This window comes from Nematolebias whitei, chromosome 22, assembly GCF_014905685.2.
Source record: "Nematolebias whitei isolate Nwh7 chromosome 22, NemWhi1, whole genome shotgun sequence".
NCBI classification, from domain to species: Eukaryota; Metazoa; Chordata; class Actinopteri; order Cyprinodontiformes; family Rivulidae; genus Nematolebias; species Nematolebias whitei.
The window spans coordinates 14,920,800-14,937,639 of NC_056519.1; the positions used below are offsets into that span (position 1 = coordinate 14,920,800).

At 40.3% G+C, this 16,840-nt stretch overlaps 2 protein-coding genes across 2 annotated transcripts; both read right to left on the bottom strand.

The window, feature by feature from the left end:
* Window positions 1-978: 978 nt before the first annotated feature.
* On the bottom strand, window positions 979-10,398 carry scyl2 (SCY1 like pseudokinase 2). The gene is made up of 17 exons (XM_037696002.1): window positions 10,220-10,398; window positions 9,933-10,090; window positions 9,549-9,693; window positions 8,484-8,633; window positions 7,429-7,650; window positions 7,184-7,300; window positions 6,922-7,047; window positions 6,650-6,826; window positions 6,166-6,288; window positions 5,233-5,346; window positions 4,992-5,124; window positions 4,790-4,908; window positions 4,586-4,686; window positions 4,425-4,494; window positions 4,151-4,228; window positions 3,939-4,061; window positions 979-2,613 (listed from the first exon to the last, which is right to left on the bottom strand). The coding sequence occupies exons 1-17, from the start codon at window positions 10,394-10,396 to the stop codon at window positions 1,996-1,998; spliced, it is 2,751 nt and encodes a 916-aa protein (XP_037551930.1). The 5' UTR covers window positions 10,397-10,398; the 3' UTR covers window positions 979-1,995.
* Window positions 10,399-13,044: 2,646 nt separating this feature from the next.
* depdc4 (DEP domain containing 4) lies at window positions 13,045-16,620 on the bottom strand. The gene is made up of 9 exons (XM_037695704.1): window positions 16,545-16,620; window positions 15,751-16,168; window positions 15,238-15,389; window positions 14,945-15,140; window positions 14,532-14,767; window positions 14,304-14,446; window positions 14,000-14,125; window positions 13,826-13,904; window positions 13,045-13,287 (listed from the first exon to the last, which is right to left on the bottom strand). The coding sequence occupies exons 1-9, from the start codon at window positions 16,618-16,620 to the stop codon at window positions 13,088-13,090; spliced, it is 1,626 nt and encodes a 541-aa protein (XP_037551632.1). The 3' UTR covers window positions 13,045-13,087.
* Between the last annotated feature and the right edge of the window lie 220 nt (window positions 16,621-16,840).

Below are 16,840 nucleotides of genomic sequence, written 5' to 3' on the forward strand. Positions count from 1 at the left end.
GGGGGGGGGACGCCTGACAGAATCGGAGCTGCTCTATTCACAGGCTTTTCTTCTTGCGCTCTAAAACAGTCATTTCAATTCAACCTTTATTCCTACGGTTGTTTGTCTCATTGAGCCTCGAGGACTCATTTACAAGAGAGACTTGTTTTTAATCAATTTAATCAAATGTTTACAAATGTAGGAAATGGCATCTCTTATTACAAATAAAAGACCCGAAACCGCCCGCTATTTGTGTTCCAGCATCAATCAGTTTACAAATTAAGCCCTGCGTGGCCCTAATGCTCCGTCGTAAAGGGACACACTAGTGAGCCAGCGGCTCCAGCCTTAATGAACGGACACCGCACCGCCCAGGCGAAATGAAGCTGTTTTGACCATTAGATAAACACAACAAGTCAGCGGTGACGCATAATAAATGAGACTTGTTTATGTTTTTGTTTCCTCTTCATGATGCTTTTTTTGACCAATGCGACTTATACTCCGGAAAATACGGTATTTAGAAGTATGAACTTTGCAACACCAATAAATGTTCCATCACGGGGCCTCGTTCTCCTTCGTTAAATTCAACACGGTAATACAAGAAGAGCACACAGAACGACCATCCAGTAGGATTAGATTGTGTATTTTTGTTTTGTATATGTACAGATCATCAAACCAGCTCAGATACAAATGTCACACCTCAACACGTAGATGACAAACGATTCCTGTAGAATCATTTGAAGAGATCTGCTTTGGGCTTCTGCTACAATATGCGACACATTTTGACCACTATATTCAGTTAGTGGTGTAAAAACATCCACTCACGCTCATTTATGATGATAAAAGTGGAGAAACAGTTGAACGAGTGGAACACCGTGGCTGTGTTAAACCTTGTTTTGGTGAGATTTATTTTATACGAGTAATAAAAAATAAAAAAAATACAGCAGAAACTGCATAAAACGTGCAATTCTCCTCTAAAACACAAGAGTTGGAATGATTGTTTAGTTTCAGCCACCCAAAAAAAAAAAATTACCGGTAAATAAATGGGGATTATTGCACTCGACTCATCTAAGGCCTCTTACCCAGTATCACAAAAACATAAAAGCCAAGGCCCTCTTTTTTTTTAAATAACTATATTTACACGTCATACGAGTGTCCGTCACCAGCATGGGGTCCTCAGCTGAAAAGTGCCCGAGTAGAAATATAGAGATAAGTCTTTATTTCATAAAAGTGATATTAGACCCTGAAGGCCTCATGTACAGCATCGAATCAGACAGGAAATAAAATGTGATTGGTCGCTTGACACAAGAATAATCCTTTTTTTTTTTTTTTTTAAAGTGGGAGTATTTTGTGAATGAAGTAACAAAATAAGTGATCTGCAAAGGATAAAAGTAAATGAGTGAAGTTTAGCTTTACAGGTGTACACCTTGTAAGGCACAATCAAGCAGTGAACATTACTTATGTCGCACAGGATGGGTTACCATGGAGACGAACTATAAAGAAGCTGCTTTTGTTTGTTTGTTGCCAGATTGAAACTTAAATTTTCTACTCGTGCTTGATGTGTTCCTCCTGGATGCAGATCAGCGGCTGCAGCTTTACCTCCCACTGGACTCACTCTTGATGGATATCTTTGTTCCTTCGCCAAAACATCTGATCGCTTTAGACACGCAGCGAATACGAAAATATCCCCGAAAAATCACAAAAGCCTGAACGGGAGCAGATGTGAAGTCTTTTACGATGCGACAGAAAAACACTCAAAGACGGAACCTTTCTAAATAAACGTCATTAAATCTTAGCCCGACTCATTTTGATGCCCCAAGAACGTCAAGTACAAAACAGTAGGAAACCCCGCCCCCCTCCACTTTAACCATTTGTCCTTCTGGTCTGGTAGGAATGGAAATCTGGTGCAGGTTCATTTTCCAGCAGAATGTGAGCACAAATCAGATTAAATCCAAGCGAGATTAAAAATACAAACATCGTGACCCTTAAAAATGACTAGAATTCAAAGCTCCTGGTCTTTCAGCCAAACAAGTCTTTGAGATCATTGTTCACAGATGCACTTTGTTTGACTCCGCTCGGGTTCATTGTCGGGGCAGCAGCTGGTTGAGCAAAGTTCTGCGGGCTGAAAAAAGGGTTCGCTTGCATCCCAAACCCACTGGACATCCCTCCCATTCCCCCCGTCACACCCTGCATCTGAGTCTGAGCATTCTGGGCTGAACCGAACGGACTCAGCCAAGGAGTGTTGGCTCCGGGGGCATTAGGACCCATTTGGTTGAGAGCCACTTTGGGCTTGCTGGCTGTAAACAGACTGTCCAGGGCTGACATGTCAGTGGGTTTACTTGTTTGCCCTGGGGGTGCTTGGTTCTGCATGAGGGCTCCAAAGTTTGGGGCGCTGGTGGTGGAGGCCATTCCGCCGTAGAAGCCAGGACCTGCAGGCCCCATCCCTCCAGTCTGGAAGCCCAACGGTGAATTGAAGCCATTTGAAACTGGGGGACGCATGGAGCCAACGAGGGGGTTAGAGGCAGGGAAGGCAGACATGGTAGCGCCCTGCACTGGGGGCGGTCGTGCTGAGTTGACCAACGACAGACTATTCAGAGACGCCATGTTGTTGTGCAGGCTGCTGGTCAAGTCCTTCGTCTGCAAGATAAAGAAACGATACGCCGCGACGGATTAGATCAGAGAACCGCAACTTTTACAGTCAAGGAGCTATTTCTGCTCCGTCTACTAAATTAAATGTATCCAGAGCCGCAAAACACAAGTAAAGCTGCTTTTTCCATCTTATTAAAGTGAACTTAAAAACGAGGCCAGTTTGTAAAGTATTTGTGAGTAAATGTCTGGTAATTTCATTTCATTTATTTAAATTAGGACAATGCATATTAATCAACATGTCAGTGGTAAGCATCAATGTAAACATGCTGAAGTTAGCAAAACAGCTAATTTTCATCCCTTGTCCTAAGGCAGGTAAGAACAAGAAACATCCCAGAAAACAAAGAGCAGAGAATAATACAAACATCACATATATAACACAACACTAACACAGATGGTTGCTCATTATCTGCTGGCAGCCAAGACACATAGACAAGAGTTCTGGAACCAGTGAGACACCGGCATCATAGCGCTAGAAAGTACAGCAGCAGCTTCGTTTTTTGTTTTTCCATGAACATACAATACAGTATCATCCGCATATAATTGCATTTTTACAGTTGTGCATACATTTGGTATCATTAACAATCATTAACATATAGGCTAAATAAGATTTGTCCCAGTATTGAGCCTTGTGGGACTCCAGCTGAGCAGGTAAGAAAGGTAGATCGTGAGTTTTCTATTTGTACTACTTGTTTTCTGTCAGACAGATATGATTTCATCCAGCAGAGGGCACTAGCACAGAAATTAAAATGAGTTTAGCAAGAACGTTGTGGTTGATGGTGTCAAAAGCACGTTTCAGTTCAAGGAACAAAGTAAAGAATAAAGGCAGAAACCTTCATTTAATTCACCTTTTAGTAGGTTTATATTGAAGGAGTTTAAATCTTCATTGCTAGTGGGATGACTTGCCATATTTTAGAAGCCTTACTTTAGTCACGTGCATTAGAATAAATAAATAGTCACTGTGTGTAAAATTGCACTTTAAGCTTTTTGTAGGAAACTTGCCACAGATGTGTTGGAGTTGTTGCTCAAATGTTGAATTTTCTGGTAGATTTCAGAGAAAAACCAAACTGTGTGGCTGGAAGGTTAATGAACTGACTAAGTCACATATTTGCATAAAATTGGATAGTGAAATAGCTAAAACTAACCTTCACTATCAAAAATATATTCAATTTCATTTGCGTGTTACTTTAAGTTAAAAAGGTATTAAAACACTAAAAGTGACTGCTCATTTTGTTTTATTTCTGTCAGTTTTTCTCCCTCCAAAGTGCAGCGTGGCATGAAAACCTGTGTTTTGGGGAGATATTTGCCGGCCTCACCTGTGAGCTGCTGGTGCTTGCAGGTTTGATGGTCTGCGGTGCCAACGGTTGCTGGCTCCTCAGTTTGGCTGCTTGTTCCTGCTCTTTAGCCAGTCTTTGTTTCTCCTCCAGAGTCAGAGACATCTGAGTCACGACAAGGCAGAGAGGACAGTATGGCACACCGAAAGTAACTTTTTTTTTTTTTGCACAAAAGTGTGATGTAGTGAGCATACTCTGTTAGGCTGGGAGGTCGATGCAGCAGATCCATTTTCTTTCCCGTTAACACTCGTGCTGCCAAATATTTCATCAATCTGACAGCAAACCAAAAAAAACATGAATTACTACCATTCACCACTTTTTTGGGAATATTTCAAAGTACTGTATTTTTCAGACTATAAGGTGCACTTAAAATCCTTTAATTTTCTCAAAAATCGACAGTGAGCCTCATAATGCGGTGCGCCTTATAGTCCAACAAAATACAGTAAGTACAATACATAAGAATGAAACCTGGTTTCCAGAGCTGGGCGGGCTCTTGGTCTCATCCGATTGGTTGGCTGGATTTGAGATGTTTAGACTCCTGTTATAAACGAGAGGTGAAAGTTATCAACCGCTTGTTGATTTTTCTATTAGAGATGAAAACAAACGGTTCATTAAATTTGGAGGGAAACCTCTGCTGCTCCTGCATGATGTGTAGCTGCTCCAGCTTGGTCTTGTGTTCAGCCTCCATGCGACTCAGCATGTCACGGATAACCAGCATGAAAGAGTTGAACTGAAACGCATCAGAAATTACATTAAACACTACTTACATATGGCATACTAAACATGTTAGAAATTAATTATTTTTTTCCTTTAGAGGCCGGACAGTGACGCACCTGATTAAGGTTGAGGTTGTTGTCTATACTAAGAGACACAAGGTGGGGCAAGCTCTTGGTGGCAAGATGCTCTTTGGGGATCCCAAGCTTCTTGTGGCTAAAAGTGCACTTATAGATCCCTAAAACATGGAGGAAACAAGTGTTTTAAAGGGAAACTAATCTGCGTGGGACCAGTGGAGCGACGTGGCTTTGACTTGTTCACCTAAAACGCCCATGAGTACTGCTGGTTCTCTAGAGGGGATCTGCTGCAGGAAGGGTAGGATCTCGTCGATGACAAACCACTTATCTAGATATTCCAAAATCTTTCCCAGACACACCAGAGAGTTCACTCGCACCTAAAGGAAAGAGAGGACAGCTCAAAAATGTGACATTTTCTTTGCATTTTATGCGAGTAGAAAGTAGAAAGCGTTTGGAGAGCAACAGATGATTGACGGAAGACTCACAGCGAGTGAGGAGGTCTGTAGGCAGGCGGATTTGATTCGGGGGATGAGGGAGTTCTTCATGGACGGGTAGTCCATCAGGTTGGCAAACGTCGGGATGATGTTCAGGCACAGCTCCTGCTCACCCACAGAGAAGATATTACAGCATGTGACAGCTTTAACAATGCAGAGAGCATCGAGTTTCTCACAAGAACACCAGAACTGAGCGTACCCAGAGGTAAAAAAAAATATATAATTTCAAGTTTTTTTTCTCGCCGTATAAGTCGCACCTTTTTGCATAAATTTGGAAGCCTTGTGACTTATACACCGAAGTGACTAATATAAGTCCCGTCCCCCCCCCCATATTTATAATCCAATTATTGGCTGAGATCTGACAATGTCATTCATTCTGACATGGAAAATATGGAACACTACCATTTTTAGCCACTAGAGGGCCCTCGACTAATATGGCAAGCCACCTTCATCTTGCTCCAGAACTCCTGGAGCAAACGCCAAATCAGCTGCATTTCCCTGTACCACCCAGGCAAAATGCAGCGGATTTGACCATAAAAGTGCATTTATTAAGGAAAAGTTACTGAGACAAACCTTTGTTATAATTTTGAGCAAACAAATAATTGTTTTTATCTTGTTAAATTCTTGTTAAAGTCCTCCCGTGCACTCTCCCGCGGCCGCCATTGGTGATGCGTAACAGTTGCGACTTATACGGCGAAGCAACTTATTTATGTTTTTTCCCCCCACTTTATTAGGCATATTTGGACAGATGTGACTTGTAACACGAAAAGTACAGTACTAAAAATATACACAAATGGTTTTAAAACTAGCATCTAATTTCAGAATATTCAATACTCGAAAATTAAATTCATTTAAAGTGATATGATGATGAAACAGGAAACATCTTCTGGGGTTGTCTTTGCCATCGTTAGCTTTTATCTGTACCTGTATCTGTACTGAGGGGGCCTCGAGGGCTCTGTAGACCATGGGAAGCACGCTGTTCTTGATGTCGTCTGCCGGCGTCTTTGTTAGAAGGAGGTCCATCTTTTGCAGAAAAATCAGCAGGATCTGCAACGCACAGACACAAAGTTAGAAAGAAAATTAAAAAGTCGAAAAAGAAAAACAAAACTAAACACAAGCCTGACTTCAACAGAAGTAAGCAGAGGCTTCAGTGAGGTTAGTGTAGATGTTAGTGCCATGACAACACAACACACAATGCTAGCTGATGTGCCTGGAGACAATTCCCCACATAGACCACTTACCATATTACTAGCCTGAAGAGGCATGGAAAGAAAATAGAAAGAAAAAACTTAAAGTGAACCCAAACCAACATGCTCTTTAGTCAGGTTATAATCATCTCAAAACTGTTCTCATAGCAAAACAGGCAGGCGTGCAGAAGTGTAGCGCTCCATACAAGTGGTGTTTCTACCTGGATTGGCTCCTGCTGTTTGAAAACAGGCGTGAGGTCAGGCAGGATGAGGCGGATGTACTCCTCCTTGGTGCAGTCCTCGGCTATCAGCAGCACGTTGGGCAGCACGAAGGGAACCATGTCTGGGTTGACGAACTCAGAGGTCAACGCCGGCAAGATGCGATACACCACGACTCTCTGAGAGGAATAATAAGAAGGAGTTGAGGGATCATTAAAGAGTTTGACTCTAACCTGTTATGAAAGTTTCATGAGGTAGATAATTTTTTTTTTACCTTTGGTAGCTTGGGCAGCACTTTGGGGAGACCTTTGTAGAACTGGGATTTCTGTAAGTTGTCCCTTTGGAAGAGGGTGTCGAAGTACTGCAGGGTGACTGCACCGACGTCATCAAAAAATGGAATCTGAAGTCCAAACAAAAGCACGTTTTGTAATCCCTCAGACAAAAACAACAAAAAGACACAGGATACCCCCCCCCCCCCACACCACCACCACCACCACCACCGCCGCCACATCCTCAAACAAGTAATGACAATAAACCTTCGTCATTTGGTCGGCGTCGGGTCGGACGTTTGATGAGACACTGAGAAGCATCTTGACATGCTCCCGCACTTCTTCGGGGATCTTGTTCAGCAGAGCTGGGCTTATGTTGGTCAACTACAAGTCGATCAAATTTAAAGAAACAAACACACACGAAGAATTTTAAAAGCACATATTGTATAAGAACACACAAAGTTTTGGTCCTGCTGTATAATAAAATATTAAATGTCTGTCCCATCACTCACCTGGTCCAGCTGCCTGCTGAAACTCTTAAAAATGTCATGTTTGTTGACTTGGAAAACAGGTTTGCCTTCATTGAATACAGCGTGCATGACCACACCGAGTGAGTACATGTCGGAGGCAGAGTCGCAGCTGACGGACAGTATGTACTCAGGAGCCAGGTACTCAGGGTTAGGGAGGCACAGAGGAGGAAGGTTAGGTTCCCATTCTTTACACGTGTACTTGGGCTACAAGGAAGGAGAGAAAACTAAAATGTTGAAGGTGTCTGATGATGTTAAAATACACATTAAATCATTGCCTGCCTAGTCAAAGACTCCACAAATACCGTACTTTCCGCCATATAAGTCGCATCACCTGGTGGTGGATGGGTTAAATGCAGAGACTAATTTCGCCATTGTATGGAAACATACAGTGCTGACATTGTGATGACATTATTATTATTATTATTATCAGTCCAAATATGTCTAATAAAGTGGAAAAATCCATAATGTAGTATAAGTCGCATTTATTATGCGTCACCGCTGACAACCTGGAAATGTGGGTCGGTGTTGTGCCAACAATCGATTGGCTGCCAAATGGTTGGAGCGTGCATGGGAAGACTTTAACAAAAATTTAACAAGATTAACACTTAAAACAATTATTTGTTTGCTTGAAATTATAGTAAAAAGTGTCTCTCAGTCTAACTTTTCCTTAATAAATGCACTTTAAGCCGCATTTTACCTGGGCGGCGCAGCGAAATGCAGCTGATTTGACGTTTGCTCCTGGAGTTCTGCAGCGAGACGAAGGTGGCTCACTATGGCAAGCCAAGTGTCTCATTAATAGCCACTTTTACCTATTAATGAGACACTTGGCTTGCCATACAGGTCGAGCATCCTCTAGAGGCTGAACATGGTAGTGTTCAATATTTTCCATGTCAGAATGAATGATATTGTCAGAGCTCAGCCAAAAATCAGGTTATAAATATGAAAATAATAAAATAATAAGTCGCTTCACTGTATAAGTCACAGGTCATGCTAATTTTGCAAAAAAGGTGTGACTTATACAGCAAAAAGTACGGTACCTCAGCATCTGACGGGTTGTTAGAGGAGATGCTGAAGTCAAAGCCCATGATCTTCCAGGCTCCACTCTTGTTGAGGATGATATTCTCTAGACACAAGTTGCCGTGGACCATTTTCACCCCGCTGTGGAGGAAAGACAAACCCTCAGAGATCTGAGGAGACAGAGAAACGTCAGAAGACTTTGGAAGAAACAGATCCAAAAATATATTGTTGACAAACTAAACGCGATCCATCAGGATCAGATGCAATAAAACATTTTATATCAAAGCAATAAGCTAAGACAACCCAACATTATCTGTGAGTGTGACCGAGTTTGACAAATCTATTTTGGAGATGCTTTGAATTCAATTGGGCAACAGGCGTTGGCTCAACCTGCCCAACATGATCCTGCACCATCAAACTGGTATAACCATCACTGATTTACAAGGCTTACATGAGGAACACAAAGAATCACAAGTTTGATAAGCCAAAAAATAAATAAAAAGAGGACTAGAGAAAATAATATCTAACTCCAGCCTGCTGGACAACATTGTAAAAATGGTTTCCAAAAGAAAACCATTTTAAAGCTTATCGAGTCTCTACAAATAAAGACGGCAAATTCCTTAAACCTGCTAAACAACTAGTCTGCAACCAAATAAACCAGGCTGACACTGTAATTAAGACTGTTCTTAATGTCTTGCCTGGTCAAATAAAAGTTAAAAAGTAAAAGATACTACAAGCTGTAAACTATAAGTGCACAGTTAGTTTCAGACTGAAAAGATCCATTTTTGAAGAAATGAGAAAAATACACATTTACGCAGATTTCTTATTTTTTATATGACATTAAAGTGTGAATTGTTTGAAATTTGCTGACTGGACTGAAAAGAAAAGCTATTCTAGTTTTGACCTTTGCACAGATAATTGTGCTTTTTTTTTTTTTTTTTAAATAAGATGACATTTTAAAGAGCAAACAGATATTTACAACAGTAATCAATCAGAAGATCGGACCTTTCCAGTAGCTCAACCAAAATCAAGTGTGTGTGTGTGTGTGTGTGTGTGTGTGTGTGTGTGTGTGTGTGTGCTCACACCTGTAACAAGCCATATTTGGTTTCCACATCATAAAGTTTGTACTCTTTGATGTCATTAGGCACAGGACTGGGCAGGTTGTCCCATTGACCCATCACATTGGACAGACTAGCAAACACTGGCTCCGTGCAAAATGCCAAGCAGTCTCTGAGGGTAGAAAAAACAGACATTTCCTAACTTTTACAATAATGACCTTTTTTAAAAAAAAAAAAAACTGCGTGAACAGAAGAAATAGTATTAGTGAAAAAAAATAAATAAAACGGTGCACTGAATGTTTAAACAAAAATGAAAAGAATATCCGTTATAGAACATTTTCTTCACTTGTGGAAACCCTCTCTTTGGGCTCCGACTCATTTTCGTCCCTTGATAAAAGCGTGTTAAATCACCGGGACTCTTCCAGAGGATGCTGCACGGTCAGGAGACGAGGATGACGCAGTCTGGTCAGCTGCTGCACTCCTCTTTTCAGCGAATCGATAATCTGGTCCTTCTCGAACTTCTGGTATTTGTCCACCATCTTCTTATCAAACACAAACACTGCCACCTCCTAACGAGATGCAGACAAACAACAGGATGCTGAGATTAGTCGTGTGCACTGTAACCTCTTTCACAGCACAAGCTGGGTACTCAAATCAAACAAAATCTTGCATGGCGAGAAGGCAGAGAAGACACGCACCTGTTTGGTGGACTTTTTGCTGCCGTTGTAGATCCTCCAGCACAGCCCAGGCCCTCCACTTGCAATATGTCGCCCAACTTCAAACTCCCTTGTCACTGGGTTACCCATAACAGCGCTGGTGACGTCTGCTGTCACTTTAGTCACAGTGCTTTTTAGCTTGTTTAACATGGACTCCATGGTTAGGCGGGACCTGACAGCTGAGGCAAGACACTGATGATGACCACCAAGGACAGATAAGCAGTTTAAATAAAGCACAGTCAGACAAAAAGAGGAAACGCACTAGTTTTTGCAATCACTCAGCGAGAGAGCTGGAGTCTCTCCCTCGGCACATCGAAAGCCCCATCACAATCTGACATGCACTCTAGTGCACCTGCATAAAAATTTGCACATCAAAGTGCCCACTAGTGTTCTGCTTGGAAAAAAATAAATTACCAATTGTGGAAAAATGGCCCTGGGAATATAACATGACTCACCCACAGCACAATAAGACTCTCTTTAAAAACACTTCAGTGATTTAAGTCAGACAAAAGAACAGAGCTGCTGGTAACGAAACACTTATTTCTCTTTGAGCTGTCTCTTTGGTTCTTTGATTTTAAAGTAAAAGACAAGTCTAACAAGCAATGCTGTTTTACTTTGCTATTCATGTAGATTTTCAGAAACAAAACTTTCTACAGAAACTTGCATGAACCTTTATCAAATTATTTATTATGTCCCTAACCATGAAGAAAAACAAGCAAGAAGCCTCATTTAATAAATACACGACACTGTTACCATCAGTTCCACAAACACTGCTTACCAAAAAGCAGTGTTATTTTTATTTAGGTCTATGAACTTGATTTAGCTAGACCAGGTATTGTGAGAACAAACCATATTCATCTTATGGTGAAACACCTTGTTAGCAAAGTTAACCATCTTGTTTCGTCCGATCTATTATTATGGCCCAATGCTGTGTTTGATTACTTATGCTCTTTCAAACCTTCATTTAAGTGGTGATATATTCAGGCAGCTGACATGACTGTAGAATGGAGGGTTGTTTTTAATTAGAAAAACAGACGATGACAGTCAACCACTCCGGCTAACTAGCCAGCAATGCGCAAACAAACAGCGACGTTAAACCCAGACCGATTAATTTAACTTAAAGCTGTCACTTCAGAAACTTACAGCTACTTACCTTAACACAAAGAAATACTCTCAGTTTTCAGCCTTGTTATTAATTCACCGTCGGCACCACTGCTGTCAGTAAAGGCTGTGAAACTCAGCCCCCATGTTTTCCAATAACAGCGAATTCAGTTAGCTTAGCATGCTAGTGAGACAAGGAACACCACTTCCGGGTTTCACGCATCAGGTGCGTCTACGTCATAGCTTCCTGAATAAATTGGTGTTGTCATATTACCATTATTTTCATATTACAGATTATATACTGCATATTATCATATTACATACAGGTGTTGCCTGAAGGAGATGCAATGCACTACTGTAAGTTTTAATTATTTATGCTGATGTCACAGATTTATTTTTTTATTTTTTTGTCAAAAAACGAAACTCCTGTTCAAATAGCTTACTGAAGAAAAGCTTTTTGGGGGTGTAATTTATAAATATGTGCAGGAAGCTGCTAATTCTTGGGAAATTCAAATGACTTGGGGACCAGAAAGTTGCAGGTTCAACTTCCCACCATGCTCACGTCATGGTGTCCTTGAGCAAGACACCCAACTGCTCCCCAGGCACTTACATAGCTGCCCCCTGCTTCACCTGGGTGCATCTCATGTCAAACGCAGAGCACAAATGTCATTGTATAGAAACATACAGTGACAACACATAGCTGCATTTTATGAGAGGTTCATGTTGGTCTATGTATAACTAATAATGATAATAAACAAAAAATGCATGTCAAAAACTTAAAGTATTTGTTTGACAGAACTTTTATTTGCATTTCAGCATCATAAAGTGCATTTAACCCGATTTTAGTGTTTGCAATCAACAAAAGTTGCAGATACTTGAATAGATAACAAATTATTTGTGTACAGTATAACATAAAAACTTCATAAAAACAAACAAGTCTAAATGTGGTGTTGCGTTTGTCGCAACACAAATTCAATTTGTAGCCTAAAAAAAACACCAAGACATAACACTTGTTAGGTTTTCATTCAAGTCACAAAGTCTACATTTCAAGTACATTTAAAATATTTTAATTTACTGGCACAAAATGCATTGAAAACATTTAAATACCATGTCCTGAGCTGTGGTCAACCAAACACTCTAATGTACCACTTCACTTCTTATGAATCTATTGGATAAATCTTCCAAAAGATGTGATTTATACAACAAACTTCAGTGTTTAAGTTTTTAACCAGTGTTTTTTTCCTAGAACGCAGAATGGCACCAAAATAAATCAGCTAAATAAACTGTTATTCCTCACTTGATACACAGGAATAATAACACCTCATCAGTGTATTAATAAAAATGAACTATAATAATTATGAAATAAAACAATCCAAATATAGCATTTCCATTTTAAAGGAAAATATTGATTATACATATAGATTTTGTACCAAAAATAAGCTTTTAATTTTGAATAACAGGATTTTTAAATCAAACCCGAAGGGAATTTGATCATTTGTGGCAAAAATTATTTCACTAGTGCAAACTATATATATTTTTTACATTTTTAGCTCCAAATTCCTATCTAAAATGTATCTATAGCTGCTAGGTCCAAATTTACAAATAAAATTAGTATTTTTTTTTTCATTCCTATTCTGTATACTAAACATTAGTTGTGTGAAGGTATTTAAATTATTGCTAGATACTTTCCTCTCTCTCTCTGGAGCTGTTCACTGAATTTGAAACAATTTAGCAAAGCCAGTACCGGTTCTAGAATGTGCTGGAAAAATGCTGAAGGAACACGACAGGGTGATGTTTTTCAAACTCTTTAAGTAGCTTCCTCCTCTGTTTGACAGGCATGTTTTTGTTGGATGAAATGTCACGAAGGAGCAGGCGGAGGCTCTCCAAGGTGGCAGCATCTCGCTGATCTTCGTACTCCTGTAGGGTCACCTGCTGGCAGAAGGTGAAGGCTGCAACACAGAAGGAAAATAATTGATTTGATTTAAACTCTGGTGGATCAACACACACAAAAAAAGCGAATTAGATTTTAATCTTGTATGAATTTGGAGTAACAGTGCCTCCAAGTGGGTAAAACACTTCACGCAGTCATACAATGGTTCAGTGGTTCCCAACCCTGGTCCCTGAGGAACACCATCCTGCATGTTTTAGTTGTTCCTCTGCTCCATCATGTCTGATTTGAATGAAAGGTGATTACCAGGCTTCTGCCGAACATAAGGAAGTAATTAAACCACAGAATCAGGTGTGTTGGAGCAGAGAAACAACTAAAATATGCAGGTGTTCCTCAAGGACCAGGGTTGGGAACCACTGCGAAAAGCTGGACTGTTTTAAAGAGCTTTTGTAAATTAAACTGAATTTAACCTGGGATCAGTTCAGATGTTTAGAAACATTATTAAAGACATAAGAACACTTACTGAATTATTATGTGTGAATTTGGGCTATTTGGTGTAAAATGGAGTGCAACTATTATCCAAGTTGTTTTTAACTTACAAGCAACAGAGTCTGGGTCTTTTCCCTGCTGCAGAGTCCTCAATGTTTTTCTCACAGCTTCAACAAGAGTTGTAGGAGTCTATCATCATGGCAAAAAGAGAAAAAAAGAAACGGTTAAAACAGTAAAGCAGGTTCATTTTACATCTAAAGTGTGCAGTAATGACAGAAGTGCACCTTGAAGAGCTCAATGTAATTGTCCATGAGGAAGAGTACCAGCGTTTCACTCTGTGATCGAGTGAGCTCAGGATTCTGAATGAGAGCTCTCTGAAATGTGCGACAGACCAAGGTCCTATTATCAGTCTGAAAGAAAAACACATTGAAATGTCATTTTACCATAACAACTGGTCCAACTTTAAGAGTGAGTTTTGTCCAGTTTCTTTTTACATTTATGAATAAAATAAAGGGAAATGTTTCCCACTTTTGTTTCGATTTTTATGAACGTACAAAAAGCTGAAACAGAGTGAGGAATACATTCTACCTGCTTTTGGAGTCGGCAGGTGTCTGACCGAGCTGCTGAGGCCATGAAGGCCAGCAGTCTCCGCAATTCATCTCTCATACTCGTCTCCAGCAGCCGCAAACAGAGCTGAGATGCTCGAATGACATCCTGCGTTTTCCCTTTTTCTAAAAAACAAACAAAAAAACAAGATATCTGATGTTAATGTTTTGTCATCAACTATGAAGGACAGTTTAATCCACCAAGCTTTACCCAGTAAATTCAGACATGCAACATGCACATCCAGGTAGCGTCCTGGTATAAGTGGAGACCTTTCCTGTCCACTGTAGTATTTGCCAATAGTGTCAAAGAGAAGCCTCTTCTGGGTAGCCATCTGCTCCGCATTGTCACTGCCATTCCGTTGGCTGAGCTGCTCCCCTGCGACCATAATCAACTGGTCTGGAAACAGCTCCAAGCAGTCTGCAGCTGCTGACAGCCATCCATCTAACCTGAGGAGGGAAAGCAGTGACATAGAACAAAAAAAAAAGAAATTTTATTGTTAATGCTTGCATGATGGAGCATAAATGGACAAACATACAGAATTCAACTCCTGTGATTTATTTCCTTCCGTACTTTATCAAAATCAGATTCTACCTAAAGGATTCAGTGTTTTAAAGGGTACTGACTGGAGTAGGTTGAGTGCATCAGGTAGCTCTCTTTCCAGGCATGTGTTCGGGATAACCAAGTCAATGTTGGCCAGAGAACCTCTGCAGGATTGAGGGTGAACTCTTTCAGGAGAGGTGAGTACGCAGTCCAAAACTGGTAACTCTATGATCTGCAGCAGCTGCAATAAAGTCTGCTGCTTCCAAACTTCATTCACCACTAAAAAAAATGAGGCAACAGAAAGAAGAAAAATGTTGCAATAATGTCTGCACAGAGTTCAAACCTACCGACGATTTCTGAAAGATTGGTTTCTCACCAGCTTTAGACAGGAAGCTGGAGGCTGAGGTCGCTGTGCTCTGAGCAGGAAAAAAAGATGTTTGCAGGTTGATAGTCCTCAGAAGCCGTTCAACCCTCCTGTCTGATGATCCAACAGCAAGTGGATTGGAGATTGTCCTTATTTCATTCGTCCTTCACAAAAAAATAAATATGGTTTACAGAGAATTTATTAGTATTTCCTTGTGTAAAAAAAATACTGTTCAATGCCACATCTCAGTTGCATTTATTCAATACATTTAGATCTCTGCAGTTATGTATAAATGTTTAGCTATGATGATCATCATCAGGAATAACTCATACACCACCTATGTTTGCTGTATTTTGCTCCATGAATTTATGAAGAAATAAACATTGATTAAGTAAGATTACTTAAGCATCAACATACCGATATATTTTATTTCATTCATTCAACCTTTATTCATACAGATTAGTCTCATTGAGCCACAAGGACTCATTTACAATATTAAGGTCAAATGAATTATTTCAAACCAACCTGGAGCTTTTTTTTCTTTTAGTCTGAAGACTATCGGGCCGCATGTTTTCTGTGCCAATGCTGTCCACGTTCATGTCTTTCATTCCTTCGCGTTCCAGGAAGCGGTAAAGGCTGCCGCTGTTATCCTCAAATGTGACCTCCTTGTCCTTGCGAAACAGCTTCGTGCCCACCGGCTCGAACACCTTGGCTTCCATCAGAGCCTGGCAGAGTCGAGCGGCTTTGAGGCGGGACACTTCGCTTGTGCAAAACACCACGTTCTGCATCAAATAACTGAGAACTGCATCTACAGCGTCCGAGCCCGTGAAACAGTCGGCGTGAACACGGAGGTGCCTCCTACAGCGGCGCACCTCCACCTGGGTCTGCAGGGCCTTGATGATGTTGTGCCACAGCTGGGTGGCTCCAAAAGGCCTGGAGAAATCTATTGGAAAGCAGAAAAAATACTTAAATTAGACTGAATCTAAGAACTACGATGCCAGTATAGAATACATATAAGTTGGGGGGTACTTTGTCCAGTGGGTAAACAATCTACAGAAGATCAAAAACAAGTAGCAAATTTGACATTTTAGGTTTTACAAAGATTTAAAAAAATTCGAAACAATTATTAAATTTTAATGATTTTTTAATGCTATTTAATTACATCTATTTATGAGTGCTGTCCTGTTGCTCAGATGTTTATTACAAGTTTACAAGTTCATTTGAAACTGTTACTTTAACATGGATCGTCTGTGAGATCCTAGTGGTATTAAAAAATAGGTAACACATTTATAAAATGAAATATCTACGTAAAACCTTACCATGCTGACTATTTACACGAAAACTTCTCGTTTGACTGTTTAACCTTCTAAACCGAGGAGTCAAATTGACCGCCATAACAAGCCGTCTTCTTCGCCTTTAAATAAAACGTAGCAAGTCGTGCTTTGGTTCACAATGCTGCCCTCATCAGGCAGCGGTTTGAACTGCAAGTACACTTCTGAGGTCACATCCGTAAACAAAACCGTCCTCCGCGAGCATGGATTTAGACCGTACCATTACGACAAATATATGAATTACAGTATACTATAGTAATTCTTAAATTAATCATGATTTTTAA